Below are 20,407 nucleotides of genomic sequence, written 5' to 3' on the forward strand. Positions count from 1 at the left end.
TCTGAACGCTGAAAAGAAGCTTGTCTTGTTTGCAAAGCTCTCACAAGAACAGAACTGGATGGCAGAAGTTATTTTCCATACAAATGTAAATAAGACAAATGGTCACTAATATACCAAAAGTCCAGATGCTACAGTTGCAATGTAAATTAGCACTCAAAATACACTGTTACTTGTGAGATACCGTATTCTAATACAGAGGAAAACTCTTCAACATTTTCTTCTACTTACAGGATAGGCCCTGCTGCTTTTGGAGACCGCCACGCTCTGCGCCAAGTTCTTGGAAAGAATACGGCATCTGCCCAGGAGAGCAAGCAAAGCTGGCTGCACAGGCGGCCGTCTGCAGGACACGTTCCAAACCCAGTACTTCTCTGGCTGACATTCGGCAGCCCTGCCCTTGCTCCAGCCCTGACTGAACCATCCTTTTGCGCAGGCAGCCAAGCCCAGTCTTGCTCCCATTTTTCCATGCCGCTGCCACCCTGCCAGTTGCTCGGGTGACAGCACAAGCCGTGCAAAACTACTCGGGCCTCCGCTCCCAGCACCAAATGCGAACATGCAAAGCACGGCTGCCTTCTCAGGGACAAACCTCCTGATTTAACCCATCAAAAATCAACCAAACCCGGGCAACTGAACGCAGTCAAATCGGTCCCGGACACGGCCAAAGCCAGGAAGGAGACAGAGCCATGCTTTGCCAGCCGCCTGCGGGGACAGAAGGTGCCGAGTGAACGGGGGAGCGGCTCCCCGCTGCCACCGGCGCTCCCCAGCACGCTTTAGCACCGCGGCTACTCCAGCGCAGCCCGGCTCCATCAGCCCCTTCTCCCCAGACTTCCCTGGACCCAAACACAGCCCCAGCCCGAGGGATCTCCACCACCGCCTGCACCACCGAAGGGCCGGCGGGTTAAATCCCAGACCCCACCCGAGGGCCGGCGACGTCGGCACAGCCCAGAGGTCCTCGAGGGCCCCCAGGCCCGAAGGGAGAGGCTGAGCACAAGAGCGGCCGCCCGGTAAGACCTCCCCGCCGTGCTGCTCAGCCCTCCCCGCCGTGCTGCTCAGCCCTCCCCGCCGTGCTGCTCTGCCCTCCCCGCCGTGCTGTTCTGCCCTCCCCGCGGCCCAGCGGAGCCGGCGGTGCTGGCGGGAGGGGAAGCGCGGCCCGTCCATGCCGGGGATGGCGCAGGCCCCGCAGGAGCAGCAGCACCCACGCGTGCGGCCGCTACCCGGAAGCGGAAGGATGCTCACACCAACCGGCCGCCGCCCACCCGAGCATCCAGGGAAAAGCCCCGCCCCGGGGCAGTCTGACCAATCGCGTCCGTGGGGGGGCGGGATTAACCGATCCACATTAGATTGACAGGTCCCCCTCCCAATGCAGCCGCAGCGGTTCTCACCCTCCACTAGGAAAGCGAAGCAGCCTTAGGGTTGCTGGGCGGGACAAGTCCCGCCGAATCTCAGCACTATTGGCTGTGGGTGCTGATTGGCGGGTGCCTGCACCTATGCGGGGGAAGCTCTCCGGCGGCCCAGCGGCCGTGCGCCAATGGGCGGGCGGTGCGGGTGCGGTGCGGCGGTGCCGGCGGCGGGGCGATGAGAGCGGCGGTGCGGACCGGGTGGCGGATCGGGGCCGCCGCCGCTTTGCGGGGCCGGAGCGGGCGCCCGCTCAGCCAGGCGGCCGAGGAGGGCGGCGGGGCTGAGGGCGGCGGCGGCTCGGGGTCGCGGGAGGCGGTGGAGCGGCTGGTGCGGGAGCACCCGGTGGTGGTGTTCATGAAGGGCAGCCCGGCGCAGCCGCTCTGCGGCTTCAGCAACGCCGTGGTGCAGATCCTGCGGCTGCACGGCGTGGAGGATTACCGCGCCCACGACGTGCTGCAGGACCCCGACCTCCGCCAAGGTCAGCGCCGGGCCGGGCCGGGCTCACCTCTGGGTGCCGCCTCCCCGGGGCCTGTGCAGCCCGAGCCGGCTCCTGGTGGGGACAGAGCCGGGCCGGTTCCCTGTGGAGAGGGCCCTCGGGAGCTGCCGGGAGGTCGGACTTGTCTTAACTCCCCTGACTTCGGGCACTGTGGGAGCGGCCCCTGTCCGCTTGTCCCACCCGTAACTTGACTCTTGCTTTGTTGGGTGGGCTGGCTTGGGCTCTGTTCTTTTTCCACGAGGCCAGCATCGTGGGGAGAAGGGCAGCGGAGCTGGGGAAGGGTCTGGAGTGCAGGTCCTGTGAGGAGCGGCTGAGGGAGTTCGGTGGTGTTTAACCTGGACGAGTGCCATGGTGTCTGCACGGGTGACCTTATTGCTCTATGCTACTACATTAAAGGAGGTTGTAGCCATGTGGGAATCGGCCTCTTCTCTCAAGCAACAAGCGACAGGACGAGTGGACAGTCGTAAGTTGTGCCAGGGGAGCTGTAGGTTGGATACTAAGAGGAATTTCTTCCCAGAATGTGTGACTAGACATTGGGATGGCCTGCCCAGGGCGGTGTTGGGGTCACACCACCCCTGGAAGTGTTTAAGGAAAGCCTAGATGTGGCACGTAGTGCCATGGTCCAGTTGACAAGATAGTATTCAGTCATGGATTGGATTCAATCATCTCGGAGGTCTTTTCTAACCTAATTAATTGTGTGATTCTGTTTGGGTGTTAGTAGAACTAGAAGTGTATTGCAGAGATGTGCCACTGAGGTTGCTGCCCAAACGCCCCAGTTTGGTTTTTGTGACCCTCCCCGTGTTCAAGAGGTCTCAGTTATCAGCGGAGCGCAGCTGTGTGTGCAGGGTGACGCTTGGAGATCGGGCTCTTTGTGCCACGCTGCCTTGCCTGGTTCAGAGATAGAGAGCTGCATTAAAGACTCCTGGAATACTTTGTTATCAGGTTTTGTCTTCCCTGTGAACAGTATGGGGAAATTTCATGTATGGCTTGGACTTGTACTACTTGATTCCCAGCTGGTACTGCCTGCTGGGATTCTCTTGATAAAGTACAAATTTATGCTAATCATTTGCACAAGAAATATTTAGTAATCATTTCACCATTACTGCACAAGTGGTAGTAGCTATTCTATATATAGGGTTTTTTGCCAGATGTGGAAAGCTAGTAATCTGTTCTGGTAATGCTTTTCATCTTTCTCTCTTCAATGTGCATAGCTGACTGTTGAGGTTCTATGTGGTTATTTGAGAAAGTTTTAAAACAAAAAAAGTATATACAAGTATATAGTAATTAGGCTTGTAGGTATGTGGCATTAACAGTTCTTGCCCAGAATACACTAAAATGTGCTTTAAAGCCACATGCTGGCTTGTATCAGGTGACTTTGTTCCCCTTTGTTTTTGGTGTCATCTGACTAACTCATTTTTTTATTAGCTCTTAGCTAAAAGGCTGATTTCTCCAGTCTTTGTTCGCTTTTCAATTCACAACTATAATAGTTATTATGGTCTAAAAGCTTAGATATCGGAATTTCTGTGGAATGACATCTTTTTTTAATGAAGGCTGGTTTTGTTCAAGTAAATCTTTCTCTGCCTTTGCATGTGAACAAATCATGGTCATTTTCTAAACTTTGTTTACATATTTGAATTTATTAATTGTACTGTTAATTAGAACAAACTCTTAACCTCTTCCCACAACTCATAAACTAAAAAGGAGGGGAAAAAATGACTGAAATAAAACCATTAACATTTAACTTTTGGTTAAGGGGGCTTTTGTGAGCCTCTGAATGGGCAATGAATTTATAAGTTATAGTCTCTGAGCACTTGACCATGTGAATAGATAGTATTTTCTTTCTGTGTAATTTAAATTTTTCTTCCACATGAACTTGGTCTTGTGCTAGGTAATGAGAGAGATTATTATCCTCCTGGCTTTTAAATTGAAATTAGTGTCTTGATCCAGCCCTCCAGTGTCTAAGCTACATAGAATGCAGTTACGGAGCGTACCCTTGCACAATATCCTGCTGGTTCTCAGGTGCTTAAAGAAGTTGTTCTGTTACTTTCCATGCACCAGCTTTGGTACCTGTCCAACTGTGTAGAAGGCCAGCTCAATTTATTATCTGGATCACTGGGCCTGCAAGTTGAAGTAGGAGTTTGGACTGTGAGCTGAGTGCCACAGCCAGCACAAAGAACCGAGCTTTGAAGATTTGGGGGAGCAACATAGCCATTTTCAAGGACAGCAGAATTCTTGTACTGCTTCAGGTGTATTACCTACTGCACCCTAAAGCCAGGAGAAGACAGGGCTGCTCAAAGCTGTAGTTCTCTAAGTTGCCAGCTGTATTTCAGCAGTGACTGTCTGAAGGGCAGGATCTGGCCTCGAGTGCCAAACAGTTAGATATGCAGCATGTGAGACTTTCTAGGCTCTCTCTGTGAAGATAATCTGCACTGCATGCATGCATGCATAGTGAGGGGGTATGGAACCTTTAGCTATGAAAGTATCAAGTACATCAACAAAAGACTGATCTGCAAGGAGATTGTTGTATGAGAGCTGGCCACCAGCTTTGAGTTCACCTGAACCTAACTTCAATGTCTGAATATATGTGTACTTATACATTTGTAGTAGGCTCTTGGAGGAAGGGTAATTCAGGCATGTCTGGATTGCCTGTTGGTTTCTTGCCTGTATCTACTGAAACACCTTATTTTTACCTATTTATAGTTCCATTGGTGAAGCGTACCCTGTGCTAAAATATGGCAAGCTGTAAACCTAGAGCAACTCCCCTGCTTGTTTCTTTACCTAAAAACTCAGATCTGTGAAACTAAAGTTATTGGTAATTCATGTGATCTATCTGAACTTGAGCTGAAGATACACTTCCCTGATACACAAATCCTTCCTTATCAGAGTTGGTTTAAGAGACCTTGGCACCCTCTTGGGCTCCATGGCAATTCAGGTTTCTCTAAGTCAGCTCTCAACTGATGGACAGCATTAGACTGGTTCCAGTCACTGAGGCGGAGAAGTTTGGGATTACATACTGGAAAATTGGTGGTTTAAACTGTTGGAGTAGTTCACCCTCAGATTATTTTCATTATTGTCTCTACATTATCTAAGCGTGGGATGCTGCCAGGCAGGTGTTCTTGATCCTTTCTCCTGCTCTTGGCTAGCCTTCCCTCAGTAAGTATCAGTGTATCAGTGATAATGGTTCTCAGGCTTTGGAATAGGCTGCACAGAGCGGTGTTGGAATCCCTGTCCCTGGAAGTGTTTAAAAGGCATGTGGATTTGATACTTGGGATATGGTCTACTGGTAAATAAATGATGGTGCTGAGTTAACAGTTGGATTCTGTGATCTTAGAGGTCTTTTCCAACCTTAATGATTCTGTGATGTCCATGAAATGTGTTCCTTTTCTGGAGCAAGTGTGGTAAGAATCAGTGTTGCTTGATTCAATTCTTTGATGTGGCCCATCCTTCATTAGTGCTAATGCTGCCAAGAGAGGCTGAGAATTGATAACTGGAGCTGGGGAGAGGGGTGGGGGTGTGCTGGATACCTGTTTCAGTAGCTCTTTGCACTGATCTTGGTTTCTCAGTTATTTTCATTGTGCTACCACAGGTGTCAGACTGAAACCCTGACCTGTGGAGTGTGTTTTTCCAAAGTAAACAGTATTTCAGAGCAGAAGTTGCAGCTTCTGAAGTATAGCAAAGAACCAGTCTGCAGAGAGGTTGGAGATCCCTTGGGATGTCCAAAAGAACCATCACAAACGTGCACCCCGAGTGCAGCAAGCGTAGCCCAAGCTAACTTTAACACCACTGCAGCAGTGTCAGTAACTGCTGCACTGAGGTGAGGCTTGGGGGGCCAGTGGAGGGAGTGTTCAATTTGTGACCTGGGAGAGCCCCAGCACAGAGGCATTTAAAGCAGCTTGTCCAGCACGTGAAATGCAGCACACAGAGCAAATGAGCTTGATGGTGACTTTTATCTGAAGCTGGATAGGTCCTTGAAAGTACTATCAGTACTTGTATATGTGTGCAGTTAGGTCCTTGATGAAAATATTTCTGTGAAAGAATTATTGGTGGAAATGCTATCTTGGAATGCCCATTAGCAGTAGATTTATTATGCAGAGCCCTTGGTTCTCAGTTTGTGTTTAGCATTGTGGTATCTGAAGAAAAATGAGCCCTATTTCATATCTGCAGTGGCTCTTTGACCAGGGTCATCCTTGGCATGTCTTAATCATGGAGCACAGTTTTTCATTGAAATTTGGATAGCTTAAAAGATATTTAGGACAGTTTAAGCAGTTTTGAGTATTTGAAGGCCAAAGAGCATTTAAGAAAAGTATTGCTAAGTGTAAGTTGACATCAAATCTTAAAAATTCTGCAAGCTAAGGAAGGAGTTACAAGTGGTAAAGATGAAGGTTGGATGGTTATGGGTTTCCTTTGGCCTTGATTTATATGCTAAACTTCCTATTTTGGGTTTACGAAACATTGGTTGTCCGTGCACAAAATCTGAAGTCAGTATAAAATCTCTTAGCTGATGTATATAGTGGTTTGGAACAATTAGTCACAACAATCTTTTTTTGTCTAGGCTACTGTTATTTTAGTGGATTTTTTAAGCATGTTGCATTTTGCTAAGGAGAATTATTAGCTATGTTGCGTCTTTTATACATTAAAGTAATCCCATTGTATCTTTTTGCACTTACACATATTTATTAAAAAAGAAAGTGGTTTAAGTTCCAATAAAGCAAGCATACTTTCCTTACGTGGTTACTTTTTTACCTCGAATATTTTGGGCTTTGCCTTTTTAGTCTGTAGAGACTAAAATGTTTTCTAAGGGGAAAAACAAGTTCTCTTGTTTTATTGTAATAATCCCCTTGTAATACTTGTTGGTGGGGGGTTGGCTTCCAAGTTGAGTGACTCTGATGTTCTGAAAAGGTACTTCTGTAGGCTTAAGTTTGCTATATGGGTTTTTTTCTGCCTTTGGCAGAAAAATTCCAGGCTCTGCATGTTGGAAATACATAAAAATGTTGAATTCAAAACTTGTCACCTAATCAAATGCTTATGGTTGTGTTCTAAAAATAAGCAGGAAAAGGTTTTAGCTATTTTCTCTGCCAGAGAAATAATGGCTTTGTTTGAAGGGTCATTTAAAAAGTGGCAAATTAGATACAAAGATTTTTCTGTGTAATTTTTTGTGTGATGCCTAAGTGCAAGCTGGTTTCAGTGTGTATCACCAGATCAGTTTATATTTTGGGGTGGTCTTACATTTCCTTCTCTGATGTATCATTTTAAGCTTTCATTCTGTACTTCGTAATTGTGACTTGAGCTGTGTTTTGTTAAATGAGTACTTTTAAAGAGACTTCAGCCTGTGTGCCCCTCCCATGTGCTGTAAGGTCTGGCATTGAAAGATAAAGCAATTTGAAATTCATAAGGCCTCTACAGGGGCAAATGTATCTTGCAGTTGAAATTGCAGGAATAAGTGTAACTGTATGAGTACAGTAAGAACATAAAGTATTTTAAAGTCCCTCTGGGAAACATAATAGAAAGTAAACAGTTCTCAATATTTTTCAATTCTTCTCATTTCTGTAATTGATTGAAAGAGTCAAGTTTTCTTGTGGGGAGTAAAAAGATGCGGTGTTTTTCCAGTTCCTGCTTGAAGTCAGTATAGGAGCTGACTCCATATCTTTTAACCCACATCTTGAGTTGGGGTGAGAAACAAACTTAACTCTAACATAAGGTTTTTTTCTGATAGTGCTCCTGTTACATATATTTTTGTCTTTATGGGAAAGAAATTAGAATATTAGTGGTAGAGTCAGGTGGGAGCAATGCATTCCTTTTAAAATACCATTCTATTAGGAGAGGGGGGGGAAACCTCTAATAATTTTTTTTTTTCTTATTCAGGAATAAAAAACTACTCCAACTGGCCTACCATCCCACAGGTGTACCTCAATGGTGAATTTGTTGGTGGCTGTGATATACTCCTCCAGATGCATCAGAATGGAGATCTTGTAGAAGAGCTGAAGAAACTAGGAATCCGTTCAGCACTTCTGGATGCAGAAAAAGACCAAGAGAAAAAGTAAAATGAGAAAAAACAATAAAAAAAAAGGAATAAAGCAAATCTTTGATAAGAACTTGTTGCCCATAAAGCCTTACATACTTTAGGTCCAGGAAGGCATCTGTTTGAACTGACACTAAGTGAATGTCTCTTAGCTCATGGTAAATGTAGTGATCTTGGTATTTTGATTTATGGGTATTGTGAAAATTCGAGTATAACCACTGCACTGTAAAGCAAAGGTTTGTGGAAATTTGTGTTTTAAAAGAGTTCATTTCTAAAAGCGCTTTTCTTCTTTGAGGTGGGAGTAAACCAAAAGAACTAATAATATTTTTATGGATTTTACGTGTGTGATTCTCTGTTCTTTGATACATGAACCTATACAAACAGCATTTGCATTCCCTTGCTTCTCTTGAAAAAAGCATTAAGTAATAGTGCATCTGTTTTTCTGTTTAACTCCTGGTGATAAGACTTCCTGAGAGCCTGTAAAACCTGTGTAATCACATACAGTATAGGAAAAAAACAGTTTTTCAATGATATAGGAGAAAAAAGATTATAAGAGAGTGCATGAAATAGACTTTTATTCCAAAGGGTAAAAATAAACAGAACTTGTACAAATACATGTATAGTTGTCATTATTACTTTGTAATTTTCTGATGGCTTTTAAAACTGCTGAGAATTGTGCCTAAATATTTTATAAAACCTTTTCTACCTCTTGCAAAACAGCTTTTTCCCCTGCTCATATACTTTGTGTATGGCAGTTCTGTGTCTGCTAAAATGTGTGAATTGTGTAAGGCTTCAGTATTCTAGCTTGAAATAGTACAGGAGAATACTTCAGTTATTACTGTAATCTTGTATTATTTGCTTATTATCTTTTTGTATTTGTTGTGTATCGAGTGTTTTCTCCTGACTGATGTGCTCAGGAGAACATAGTCTTCAAACATGGGATTTACAGATTAAATGTTCATGTGGATGAGTGCAGCAGAGAGGTTACTGAATAGATAAATATTTCTTTGTGGAAAGTCTCTGAAGTGTTCAGTACCTACCTAACCACATTTCTCTAAATGAAAACAAATTATATTAACCAGTGTAGCTTCAGCTCTATAGCAATACTGCTAAGGTTAAGAGCTAACCAAGCTATTTTTAAATGCAGTTTAATTAATATAAACCAAGTCTGCATGTGAATTAGACAAATGTTTGGAAATAAACTGTGTTTTATGTTGATTGTCTGCAGTAGTTGCTCTTTATTTTAAATGTCTAATGAAACTTACACTACTTTTGCTTTGAAGCCTAAGATGTTTTCCACTGCATAGGAAATGAAATGTGTTCTGGAGAAAGAAGAAATTATAAATGGTCAGTAAAAGACAGGAACAGGACTGGAACCTGTAGACAGGAGAGATTTGATGCAAGTTCTGGTTCTAAATCTCTCCTGCCCACTTAAGCCAGCAGTGGAGAAACTATACCAGAACATTCTGCAGAGGATTTGCCAAACTGATACCAGTAAGCTTACTGCATAGCTGTAATGCAGTCAGGGTCAGCAGGACAGGATTGTATACAGTGTGTATGTTGTGTGTATTCACTTGGTCACCACAGCAGCTCTCTGGAGGTCTCTGTGTGACCACTGTGGAGGAGGAAGTTCCACTTGGGGCAGTCACTTGTGGCTGTAAGGCATGGAGGTGTGAGTGCAAGATTTTTTCTGTTCATGTGCCACATCACATCGTGCAAAGCTTAAGGTATTGATGAAGGCTTGTTCTGAGCATTTGAATTCAGATTAAATGAACTTTCTTATGGCTAATCACAAGTAGCTTTTGCCATTCTGAATATAAAACAATGTTTAGAAAAAGAAGTAAATTTCAGAAGTCTTTGGTTATTTGTGTTGAAATTGAAATATTGAAATGAATGTAAATGAAAAGGTAATGAAGAAAATTTAATTATTTTCTGCTTCAATAGTTAACTCTTAGTTTGACTACTAAATAAATCTATTAAAAAAGAATCTGCCAAATTTGCTATTTCATAGTTCTCTAGTTTTCTGCACAAGCTGAGTGTTTTTCAGTAATATCTGCCAGCAATTTAACATAAAGGGAACTTTAGCATTGTGAGGTAGTCTTTATCCTCTGTGCAGCAATTTTTTTCTCCCAGCATGAGTTCCTGCTTTTAAAAACCATAGAAGTTTTTCTACTTTCTCCACTTTCTTCCCCTCTTTAGATTTTAATTACTTGATTAAACCTTTGCATAACATACATAGTACTGTTTATATCAATCTCTACCTGACTGGAACACGTTATTGAGCAAGTAAAAGCAACAGTGATTCCATAAAGTGTATGTTACTAAGCCACAGTGGGGAATGAAATTGGGACTTCTGCCTGCATTCCTGTGCAGGCTGTGCATTTCCAGCCAATGTGTGCATGAGCAGTTGCTCTACGTTTACAAAAAGGATCATGCTGAACCAGTTGCAATAAAAAAATGACCATCTACTGATATTGTAAACTTTGTATGTTCACAAAAAGCTTTATTTTGTTGTTGATTGAGAGTATTTTCCCTAAGAAATTAGTTCTAGGGGATCATTTTAAAAGATAGACAGTATTGTGCACTCTGCTCATCATCCTCTGCTGTCCTTCAAGCTAGAGGCAAAAGGGGGAGCATGTGTTTCCAATCCCAAAGGGATGACAGATAAACTGATTTTTTTTAAGAAAAAAACTGTTCTCTTAAGGAGAGATTTGCAGCTGCTTTTCTCATGCTCTTAGGCAGTGGGAGAAGGCAGCTGATAATACTGGAGTATGGGGTGACTGAGTGTGCTGAGCTAATAGTGGCGGGGGCAGTGCCAGCTGGAAGGATCCATGAGGAATCCTTGGTCAGGAGGATGTGACAGGTTCTGCAGAGGAAAGGGTGACTTTTTTTTTATCCCCAGGAGGAGCAGCTTGTCACAGGCAGTGAGGGAGAAGATGGGGGAAGCTGCTACAGCTGCTTGTTCTTCCTGAGTAACTGCCTTAAAATGAAGACTGAAGAGGTAATAGTGGTCAAGAGTGTGCCTTGGGGAGCCGACTGAAGTTGCTGAGGACAGCCAAGATCAGAAATGGGGACCTGCCCTTGCCATCTTTAGTGAAGAGAGAGGCAAAATGGCCTGGTCTGCTGTGGTAAGGATAGGGCAGGTGGCAGGGCTGGGCAGCAGGAGCGTTGTCACCTGCAGAGCTTCTATGGATCAAGGTTGGGTGTGCGGAGCTGCAGTCCCATTCCTGCTCTTTTTGTGTTCTTGTGTCTTGTGTCAGGCAGGAATTCCAGCTGGCTGCTCCTCTGGTGAGGTGCTGCTGGATTCATGTTGGTTGGCTTGCCCTCCTGAGAGCTTACGGTGAGATATTTGTGAATGCATGTAAATTTATGGGGGACTGTTATTCTGTTACAGGGTTGTAGTATGAGTGTTTGCCAAACTGGAAACCATTAATTATTTACATTTTATTCTGAGGATGCTCTTGGTGTTGCTGCTGTGCCAAAAGGCTGAACTGAGCAGACCAACCTATCCACCAGATCATAAATTAAGATAATCTTTTGTATTTGCTAGCAGTTCACACCTCTTAGATATGAAACAAGATGCTCTGGTTTAAGCAAATGAGATTGTTAATTTCATATTCCAAAGCTGATCTACTGTCTTATACCTTCACCAAAGCAGGATATAAGGTTTCTTTGCTCTTCTTGAACTGGTCCTGGTGGGGAGCAGAAGGAAGCAGGTTGCAAACACTTGCTATTGTGCTATTGTGCTGCTAATTTTGTGTTGGGAGCATTAAAATCAATTAACACAAAAGTTGTTTTCCTGAGAAAACAGCTGTTAACAGCTTAGAGAATATTAACAGATTACACAGCAAGTGTGTTTCTCAGCCCTAATGACTTGCCTTAATTTTGCTAGCAAATGTTTGGACATGGTCAATATTCTTCATTGCTTGTCTGCTCTGAAAAAATAACTTTATACCATCTAAATCCCCTGAAATACTTAAATGCCTTTATTTTAGGTCTGACAAACATGTAGGCTTATTTTCCTGTTCTCACTGAGTTCTCTGGTTCTCTTTAAAAATTAGGCTCGAAATCTTTGGCAGGACTTTTCTGGGAATCTGTCAATACTAACAAAGTGCATGGAAAGAAACCAAGCTTGAGAACATGAAATCAAATAATTGTACCAAGGAAAATCTCTCCTGAGATGTCACCAAGAATCCCAGTAAGACCCTGGCAGTGCCTGCATTTAAGAAAGGCAATATTGAAAAAGCAGAGCTGGCAGCCTGATCAATAAATCCCTGTCTAATCTAATTTGCACATCCCTTCTGCAAAACCAGATCTTCTTACACGGGGTTGTTCAATATCCATATTACAGGACTGTGGAAGAAAACAACCACTGATTACTTACAAGATATGAGTCATCTCTAAGTTAAGGAATCTGTGAGCAAAGGTGGAAAGACAGTAAGAAAGAGTAAAGAGAGTGGAAAGAGTTTGGATTGTTAATGGTGCTGGTGGTAGGTCAAGCTTGCTTTTTGGCTGAAAGAGTTGAGATGAACACACTGCTCTCTAAAGGGCTGTGGTTCATTATCTGGTTTTGGCTTTTTTCTTTGGGATGCTGGTTGTTTCATTCAATACCTCTGTCAAAGCAGTGCTGTTTCTGATGTGACCTGATCATGGCTATAGAAAGCCCTCAATGATTTAACTACCTGAGGTCTTGCCTGGAATCTCCCAGGGAAAGCAGGTTTCAGTTACACAGAAAATAGGACTAAAATGGCTAACTTGATTCAGGTTTTCTTTTCAAAAATTTTCAATCATCCAGCTTCTTGTTATGCCTTGATTCTCTGGAAGTAAGGAAGTAGGCCAGGAGCAAAGAGTTTTGGTTACAAAGACCATTGTAGTCCATAAAATCCATGGTGGTTGTAGGGTGCAGCTGAGATGAATGCACAATGATGTATGTAATCAACAAGCATTTGTATCTTCCCACTTTGGAGGATCACATCTTAATTGGACCATAGAAATGCTGGCAAGACAGCAGGCTGCTGGCTTATACTCCCCTTTCAAGAAGAAACAAAACCCTTTAAGGGTGACATTTATTCTCAAATGACATTAATGTTTTAAGACCTTTAGAATCAGAGTAAATAAATAAACATCTTTAAAGATGGAGGGAGTCACTAGAAATGTTTTTCTAGCTGTAGAAATACATGTAATCTCCAAAGGACCTTGTTTACCTTAGTCCCTTAATGCAGGTGGTGATGGTTTATAATTATCTAAGAAGACTCCAAAGGCCAAGTTCAATATGAATTTTGAAACAACTTTGCCACTAAAAGATATTAATTTAGCAAACAACAGGGAAAATACTTTTTTTCTTTTCATTGTTGCAGCAATTTTACACAAAAATCCATGAGACTGCTCCTGCAGTCCGCAGGAGACTGCACAGGTGTAGGCATGTGTGTCTGTATTTAAAGTTGTATGTTGTTCCTCCTAATTTAAAGCTTGCACGAGGGACCGACTTAGCATTTTTTTTAAAAAGTGCTTCTGTAAAATTTTGCCAGGAATTTAAATTAAGTTTAAGGGGCTTTGGATGAATATTGAATTAGAAAAAAATCATTGACTTTAACTTTTTTTGGCTTATTATATAAGCACAGCCTTCAAAGCATGAAGGATTTCAGCCTCAAAACAGTGAAACAAATCTTCACTTTGCGGACTAATGAAAACTGAAATACAGAAGTGATTTGTTACTTGTATGGTAATAGCTATAGAGAGAATAACGTTTTGGAGCATTTAGTCTTAAACATATGATCTAGTGAGTGAAAACCACATACTTTTACAGGGTGTATCTTGACAAGCATTTTAGAGTTTTCAAATGCACACTACAAGAAGTATCTTTGAAATACTACTGCTGTCAGGCAGGATTTCCCCATTGAATGGTAATACTATGAAATCTACCATTTCTGTTCTTCTCCATCATTTCACTTGTCTAAACTCTAAACAGATCTTCAAGTAGATTTTTTTTTCTTGAAGAAAACATAGGCATTCTCTGAGAAGCAGCACTTTTTGATTACTTTAAAGAGGATGTGCTCCATGAAGACTGGGTACATATTTAAACCTTCACAGCTCAGGAAGGGAGCAGATTTAGGGCTGATATTCAAGAATGTCTTGTATGCTTTATTGTCTTGTATTCTTTATTGTCTTTTATGTTTTTCTTAATGCTGATTTAAAAAAATACACAGATCTTAGAATTCTTCAGTATTTCATCTATTTACTCATCTATCTGTGATACTTCATGAGAGACAAGCAATAGCATGTGAAAGGAAACATTTGCAAAAATATTAATAGCGCCTGAAAGGAAAACAGAGGAGACCGGTTGATGGCAGAGGAAAGCTGTGGAGGGTCTTCCCGGCAAGATGCTCGGGGGCGAGCCGCCGGCAGCCGGGCGAGCGGCCGAGGCCACCCAGGAGATGGTGCTGTTGGACCGGGGAAGCGGCACAGCCCTGACCCAGAAGCATCTTTCAATGCGGTCCTCCCTGTTTTCCATCTGTGTTACACGTTACTCTGTGGGCTCCCGGTTTTCGTTCGGGAGGAGAAGGTGTGGGTGTCGAGCGGGCGCGCCCCGCGCTCGGGGTGCGATGCCGCTCCCGGCCAGCCAGCCCCGCGCCCTGGGCGGAGATGACGGCAGTGCTTGAAGGCGATGTTTTTCGCCGGGACTGCGTGGCTGGCGAGATGGTAACGCCGAGGCGGGGAGCAGCTCCACAGCTCAGTGCCCTCACCGGAGCCGCCGCCTGAGCAGCGCTGTGCCCCAGCCGGGCGCCCGCAGCCTCGCGTGGGGAGCGGCACTCGCGCTCCGGGGGCTCCTCGGGACCCGCCGCTCCCCGGCTCCCCCGCCGCCGGCCCTGCGCCATCCCGGGCGGCCCGTCCCGCACACACGTGCCCGGCCAAGGTAAGCGCCAGGGCGGCTCTGCGGGCGAGGGCGAGCCCGGGGCGAGCGGGGGGCGAGCAGCTCCCGGCAGCCTCCCCATGGCTCGGCACACGAGGCACCCCCGGCACCCCCGGGTGCGAAGGTCTGCGGGCGCTTCAGGGTGGAAAGGTTTGAGGTGGCAAAGGGGAATTTGGGGCTCTTTCGGTCCAGCAGAGCAAGAGGTCAGAGGGTTGTGGTGACGTTTTCTGTCGATTTGCTGCTTTATTAGCATCCTCTCATCTCATTTGGTTCAGAGGCTTCAAATCTGGCCAGAAAAGATCAGCAGGAACTGGAACAGGTTGGTGGATGCCCTGGGAATGACTGTAGCAATGTGAAGTCACCAGACCGGGTACCTGAGGAATATTTAATGGAAGGGAATATCAAAGGCCTTTCCCCAGTTGCAGGTGGGCTTCTGTCTCTGAGTATGTGTGCAGTGACCAGGGTTTTATATGTGACATAAATCTATTTCCCCAATTCTTCAGCCTGAGGTCTTCTCTATCTGAATGGGTATAACCAAAAGATCTTTCTACATTCAGACAGAGATGCCAAAAACAAACCTCCTGCAGGTATCTGGGTGTGTTGCAAGGCCTCCCTAATTGCAGCCACGGTTGTGCTGTGAGTGAGCCATTTTGAGTTTGTTGCACCCATTTCTCTCTGGCTGAAGTGAGCGTGGCCAGTGGTGGAGGTGAAGTGGCTGGTGGGGGAAGAGCCATCAGACAGATGGCCTAACCTCTTCTGGAGTAGAGCCACTGTGGAGGCCAGTGGTGTAAGGATTTGAGGATTGTGTCTGTTGTGCTGCATTTCTAGTCCTCTCTTTTTAAATCATTAACAGCAATTCAATGGCCAGTGGTTGGATTCTGGTTTTTTTGTTTTTTTTTTCTTAACAAGAAATGATTTAAAGCTCAGCTGACATTTTGTGGGGGCTTTTGCAACATGAGTAATGATTTGGCATGAGCTGGGTTAGGGAAGCAATTGAGAAACTCTGCTGTCCAGCCATGTTTAGGTGTGTCAGCAGACGGAAACCAGAAGAAAATACTAAAGAACAGTAATTCAGGAAGGAGTATAACAAGCCCAAAGCCAGCCTATTCAAATTCCTTTGCTTTTCGTGTGAACTTGAGGTACGGTTCAGCTCACTCTGCCAAACAACTGTCAAGTTTTCAGGCAGGAACTGGATGTCCCTTGTGCCTGAGGAGTGGGAGAGTGCTCTGAGCAGGAGGTGGCTCAGGGCTCAGGCCACAGCTTTAGCATCATCCCACACATCTCTGTCTCAGAAAGATAAGCTCTTCCTACATATTGAAGAGGAGTCTCAGCAGGCACCAGACAGTAAGTTACACACTTTGCTTTAGGGACCATTTTGCACTGAGCTCATGGATAAAATAAAGTGCTTAGGATCAGCACACTGACTCAAACCTAGGAGATCTCTCTGCTCTGAGACCCCAAACCACCCAGCTATAGTGTCAGGCCTCCTTCCACCCCAGAAGCTTTGCAGTTCTTTCTGAGCCAGGAACTCTGTCTCCCAACAAGTGGAAGGGTGTGCCCTCTTCTGACCTGGTTCCCTGCCAGGTGGCCAAGTGCTTCATTTGAGATGGGCAATGATGGCTTGACCTCGCTCCCACTCAGCCTTTCCATGTCAGGAAGAAAGTGCTCTAATCACTGCACTACTGCAGACATGCAGTTTCCAATGCCTCGTTGCTACTGGTATGGATTACTCACCCCAGGTTTGCCAGATACTGTCCAATTACTGCCTTTGGAAAATATTAAAAAAGGGCTAGGTGCCTTTTTCCCAAGCTTGGGCCAGAGCCATAAGTCAGTATGAAATTTCAGATCAAAATGCCACAATTTTTAGGTGCCTATGTCTTGATATCCTGGTTTTTAGGTTTTTAATCAATATGCAGGAAGGAATTCAAGACAAGATTGCATCTGTAGCTGCTAGCAGACATATTAATGTAATACAGTCCTGTAACTTAGTGGGAAATAAAGTACAAAAAGTGACTGAAATTTCAGAGCATCTGGGTTTTGGTTGTGTTGAGAGGATTTGTCACAAAAGCTCCTGAGGGAAGAGTAGAGGAAGATGCCATGAGTTCCACTTAAGAACAATAATAGAGTCTGGAGGGCATGTATGTTGCCAACAACAGTAACACTGGGAAAACAAAGAGGAAATCAGTACAACTGAGTGTCAGGGAACCCTTCCAAATCTGAAAATCTAACCTTATTTTACTGATACATTGGTTTATTAATTAGTGTAAAGACTAGATGAAAGGGAAATAAAAAGGAATTATGGTAGACTGCAAAATACTGAAGTTATAAAATAAGAATGCTTCAGGTTTGTCAGTCGGAAGAGTTGGAATAATTAACTGGTAGTTCAGAAACTGGATCACCAAAGATTAGAGGCAGAAATTAAAGAAGATAAAGACATTGCTGAGAATCTAAATGATTTGTTTGCAGCACTCTTCAGCACAGAGAATATCAGAGTGATACCTACTGGGACTTGCTCCTTTCTGGTAATCAAGATGTGTCAGAAGGAAGAGCTGGAACAAATCGATAATTTAAAAAGCAGCAAATCATCAGCTCCAGATGGTACATTGAAAAGTTTTGAAGGAGCTTAGTATGAAATAGCTGATCTGCAGAAAAAATATGCCTTTCTTAATTAAAAACAGCTATTTTGCTGAAGAAGTGGAAGGTAACAGTTGTACCCAGAGTTGAAAACAGGATTGAGATAATTTGAGGAAGCACATACTCTCCCAGAAACACACTTCTGTTTTATAAGCTGCTTGAAGACAGAATATCAAGTAGGAAAAAAAGAAAAAGAAAGATGATGGTATCTAAAGAGCAAAGTTTCTGCAGGAAAGTCATCCCTCATCACTAATCTGTTTTAACTCTAACTGGGACACGCTCATAATGGGCAAATAAGAGGGAACCACTGTAATTTATATAAACCTCAAAGGACCTTTGGCCTAGGCAGGATATTGTGAAACAAAGGGAGGGGAGCTTGCTGCATATCTCTTGTCTGATGAGACTGTGCCAGGCTGCCTGTCCAAAGGAGTCCCCAGCACATCAGGCCTCTGACTTGTTCCTGCTCTGTAGTGGTGTTATCCCACCCATGGGATGCCAAGCCCTGCTTTCAGCTGTCCTGGGAGGTGAGGAACCAATGAGGGGATGAGTGACCCATTTCCAGCCTCTGAGAAAGCTGAGCAGAAGTTGTTTCTGTGTGTCTGTCAGGCTCGTGAGTCTGAAAAGGTGAGCATTGCTGAGAAAGCTTACACACTGCTATTAAATTTTAAGTCCTACAGAGGATGAAGAGGTTGCTGTGGGGAACTGCAGGAGGCCAGAAACTGGGAGCTGAGGAGCATCAGTGGCAGCTGTGGTGGGAAGTTCTTCCTATGGGCAGCATCTCTGTGGTGAAGGCATTCATGGGGGAAGAAAAATATGAACAAAAAATTTAAGACACCCTCTCCCACCCTCCCCCCAAATTGTTAGGTAAAGGCAGGGGCTGGCTGGCAGAATGCTTTTTACTACTGTCACTCACTAGAAGCAGGTCTAGTACTATTAAAAAAAATAAAAATTGAAGAAGGAATTTGGTTATAGCAAAATAGAAAATGAATATGACAAAGCATCTAATTTCAGAAGAAGAAATAAGAGGGAATGTATTAATTTTCCCTCCCAATGCTATGCATGAATGTCATGAACATCAATGTCAACATTGACAACATCCCTGTATGTTTATAGTGAATATTTTGCACTAAGAGGAAAATCCATACCTTTTCCCTTTGAGGGAATCCATAATAATCCATGCCTTGGATGTATGTAGTTTTTTTCCTATCTTAATTTAATGCAAATTGGGACCATTTATGGACTGCTTATTGTGTTCTTTGTTCTCATATCCTGCTTCAAAGGTATTTCCCTGCTTCTATTCTGCCAGTGAAGGCTGACAACCTGACCATGTCACCAGGAAAAAAAAAAATTCAATAGGATTTTGTGCAATAGCTTGAAAAGCCTAAACAACCAACCACCAAATCTTTAACAAGTATTTCATGTTCAGAATCTTTGTTAATACAAATGTACAGTTTTCATAAACTTCAACCAAGGTTCTTTGCTCTTTTAGGCAGAGAACAGAACTACTACCTCCCTCTTTCTCATTTGTTTTTGCCTGTCAATCATTCTCTATTTCTTCTGATCTCTTCTGTGTATTCTCCCCTCAGTCCTAGGGTCTTCCCTTCCTTGCCTCCCTCTCACAGGTGTGTGGTGCTGCTGTTGTTCGTCTTCTTTTGTCTGCTCCTGCCTCCTCACAGCCTTGTCAGCTCACAGCTGTACCAACTCTGGTGCCCAGACAGAGTCAATTATGCCAGCAGAGCTAATTAGAAGGCCTGAGATGCTGTGCCTCATTCTTGAGATGTGTACAGCTCACCATCGCAGTGTGCTCGGCTGGTTAGGAAATACTGATTTATAGTACCAAAATTATAACAAAAAATTAAAAAATAAATAAATAAAAAAGTAAAGGCTTCTGGAATAACCCTGCTGTTTTTCTCTTTGCTCTGTTCTGTGCAATTATTTTTGTATTAATAACCTCTAGTATACAGCACTTCTAGGATTTGCTGGGGAACAGCATCAGCCAGGAAATGCCTGGAGAAGAGCTGTATTTATGGATGATGAACTAGGCTGCAGAAAGACTGTGTTTTGCCTTTTCCTTTAAATTTTCTTATGCAGTCACATAAGAGAGGAAAGGATGGTGCAGAGGTGCCCAGGACACTTTTAAATTAGCTAATTTAGATGCAAAGTCAGTTTTGCCACGGCAGCATGGAGCAGAGCAGCACGGCTGATTCACTCAGCTCCCCAACAGTCCCGAGGGTCCCACTGCTCAGCTTTTTCAATGCTCTTTTCTGCAAGAAAAGTCTCCCCTCTCTGATGCTATGGGATGCTGTGGCTCATGTCATCACACAGTAATTCAGCTGCTTGATGTGACGGTTTGCTGATATACAGGCTTGTGGGCTTTTCCAGATGCAGGATCCACAGTAGAGTTGAATGGCAAATGCTTCAGGGTCAGTAGGTTTGGGTCCTTCCTTTCCATTTATGAAAACACCCATAACTGTCAAAGCTCAAGAGAACTAAGACCCTACAAAAAAACCTGAACCACTTGCACATCAATGCCATCAGCAAATGCTTCTTTGAGCTGGTTTTCATGTCTGAGACTCAGACCCACATGCAGTGATCTTGTTATTTCTACATCAGCAGAACAGCAGACAGCTCTGACATTTCTTCCCTTACCCAAAACTACTTTGGGCTAGATAAAACAATAAGATCTCTGTGATGGTTGCCCAGAGCAGTTCTCAAAACCACTTTATTCATCATTAAGACAAAGAAAATTGTCGCAGGACTATGGAGTAGGAAATACAGATTATAGATACAGTCGTGGGGAAACTTTGTGTTAATTATTGCTAATGTCTTGTGAACTCCTCTAAGATGCCCAAGTTGTAACTGTCCATCTGGGCTCTACCTAGCAGAAAAATACATATATGTTCTCTGATCATCCTGCCAGCATAAGGAAAATTGGAACTATACAGTTTGTGGT

The 20,407-nt window shown here is 43.9% G+C and overlaps 1 protein-coding gene across 1 annotated transcript; it reads left to right on the forward strand.

Annotated features, from left to right (window-relative positions):
- Nucleotides 1-1,517: 1,517 nt before the first annotated feature.
- Nucleotides 1,518-9,128, forward strand: GLRX5 (glutaredoxin 5). Its single transcript, XM_058840296.1, has 2 exons — nt 1,518-1,873; nt 7,754-9,128. Exons 1-2 carry the CDS (start codon nt 1,573-1,575, stop codon nt 7,930-7,932), a joined length of 480 nt encoding a protein of 159 aa, XP_058696279.1. The 5' UTR covers nt 1,518-1,572; the 3' UTR covers nt 7,933-9,128.
- The last annotated feature ends 11,279 nt before the right edge of the window (nt 9,129-20,407 follow it).

Source organism: Poecile atricapillus, chromosome 1, assembly GCF_030490865.1.
Source record: "Poecile atricapillus isolate bPoeAtr1 chromosome 1, bPoeAtr1.hap1, whole genome shotgun sequence".
Classification (NCBI taxonomy): Eukaryota; Metazoa; Chordata; class Aves; order Passeriformes; family Paridae; genus Poecile; species Poecile atricapillus.

Excerpts from the sequence above, each read along its gene's own strand:
- GLRX5 (XM_058840296.1), top strand. The coding sequence starts at position 1,573 with ATGAGAGCGGCGGTGCGGACCGGGTGGCGGATCGGGGCCGCCGCCGCT. Across the intron at positions 1,874-7,753 it reads GGACCCCGACCTCCGCCAAG|GAATAAAAAACTACTCCAAC; the intron begins GTCAGCGCCGGG and ends TTTCTTATTCAG.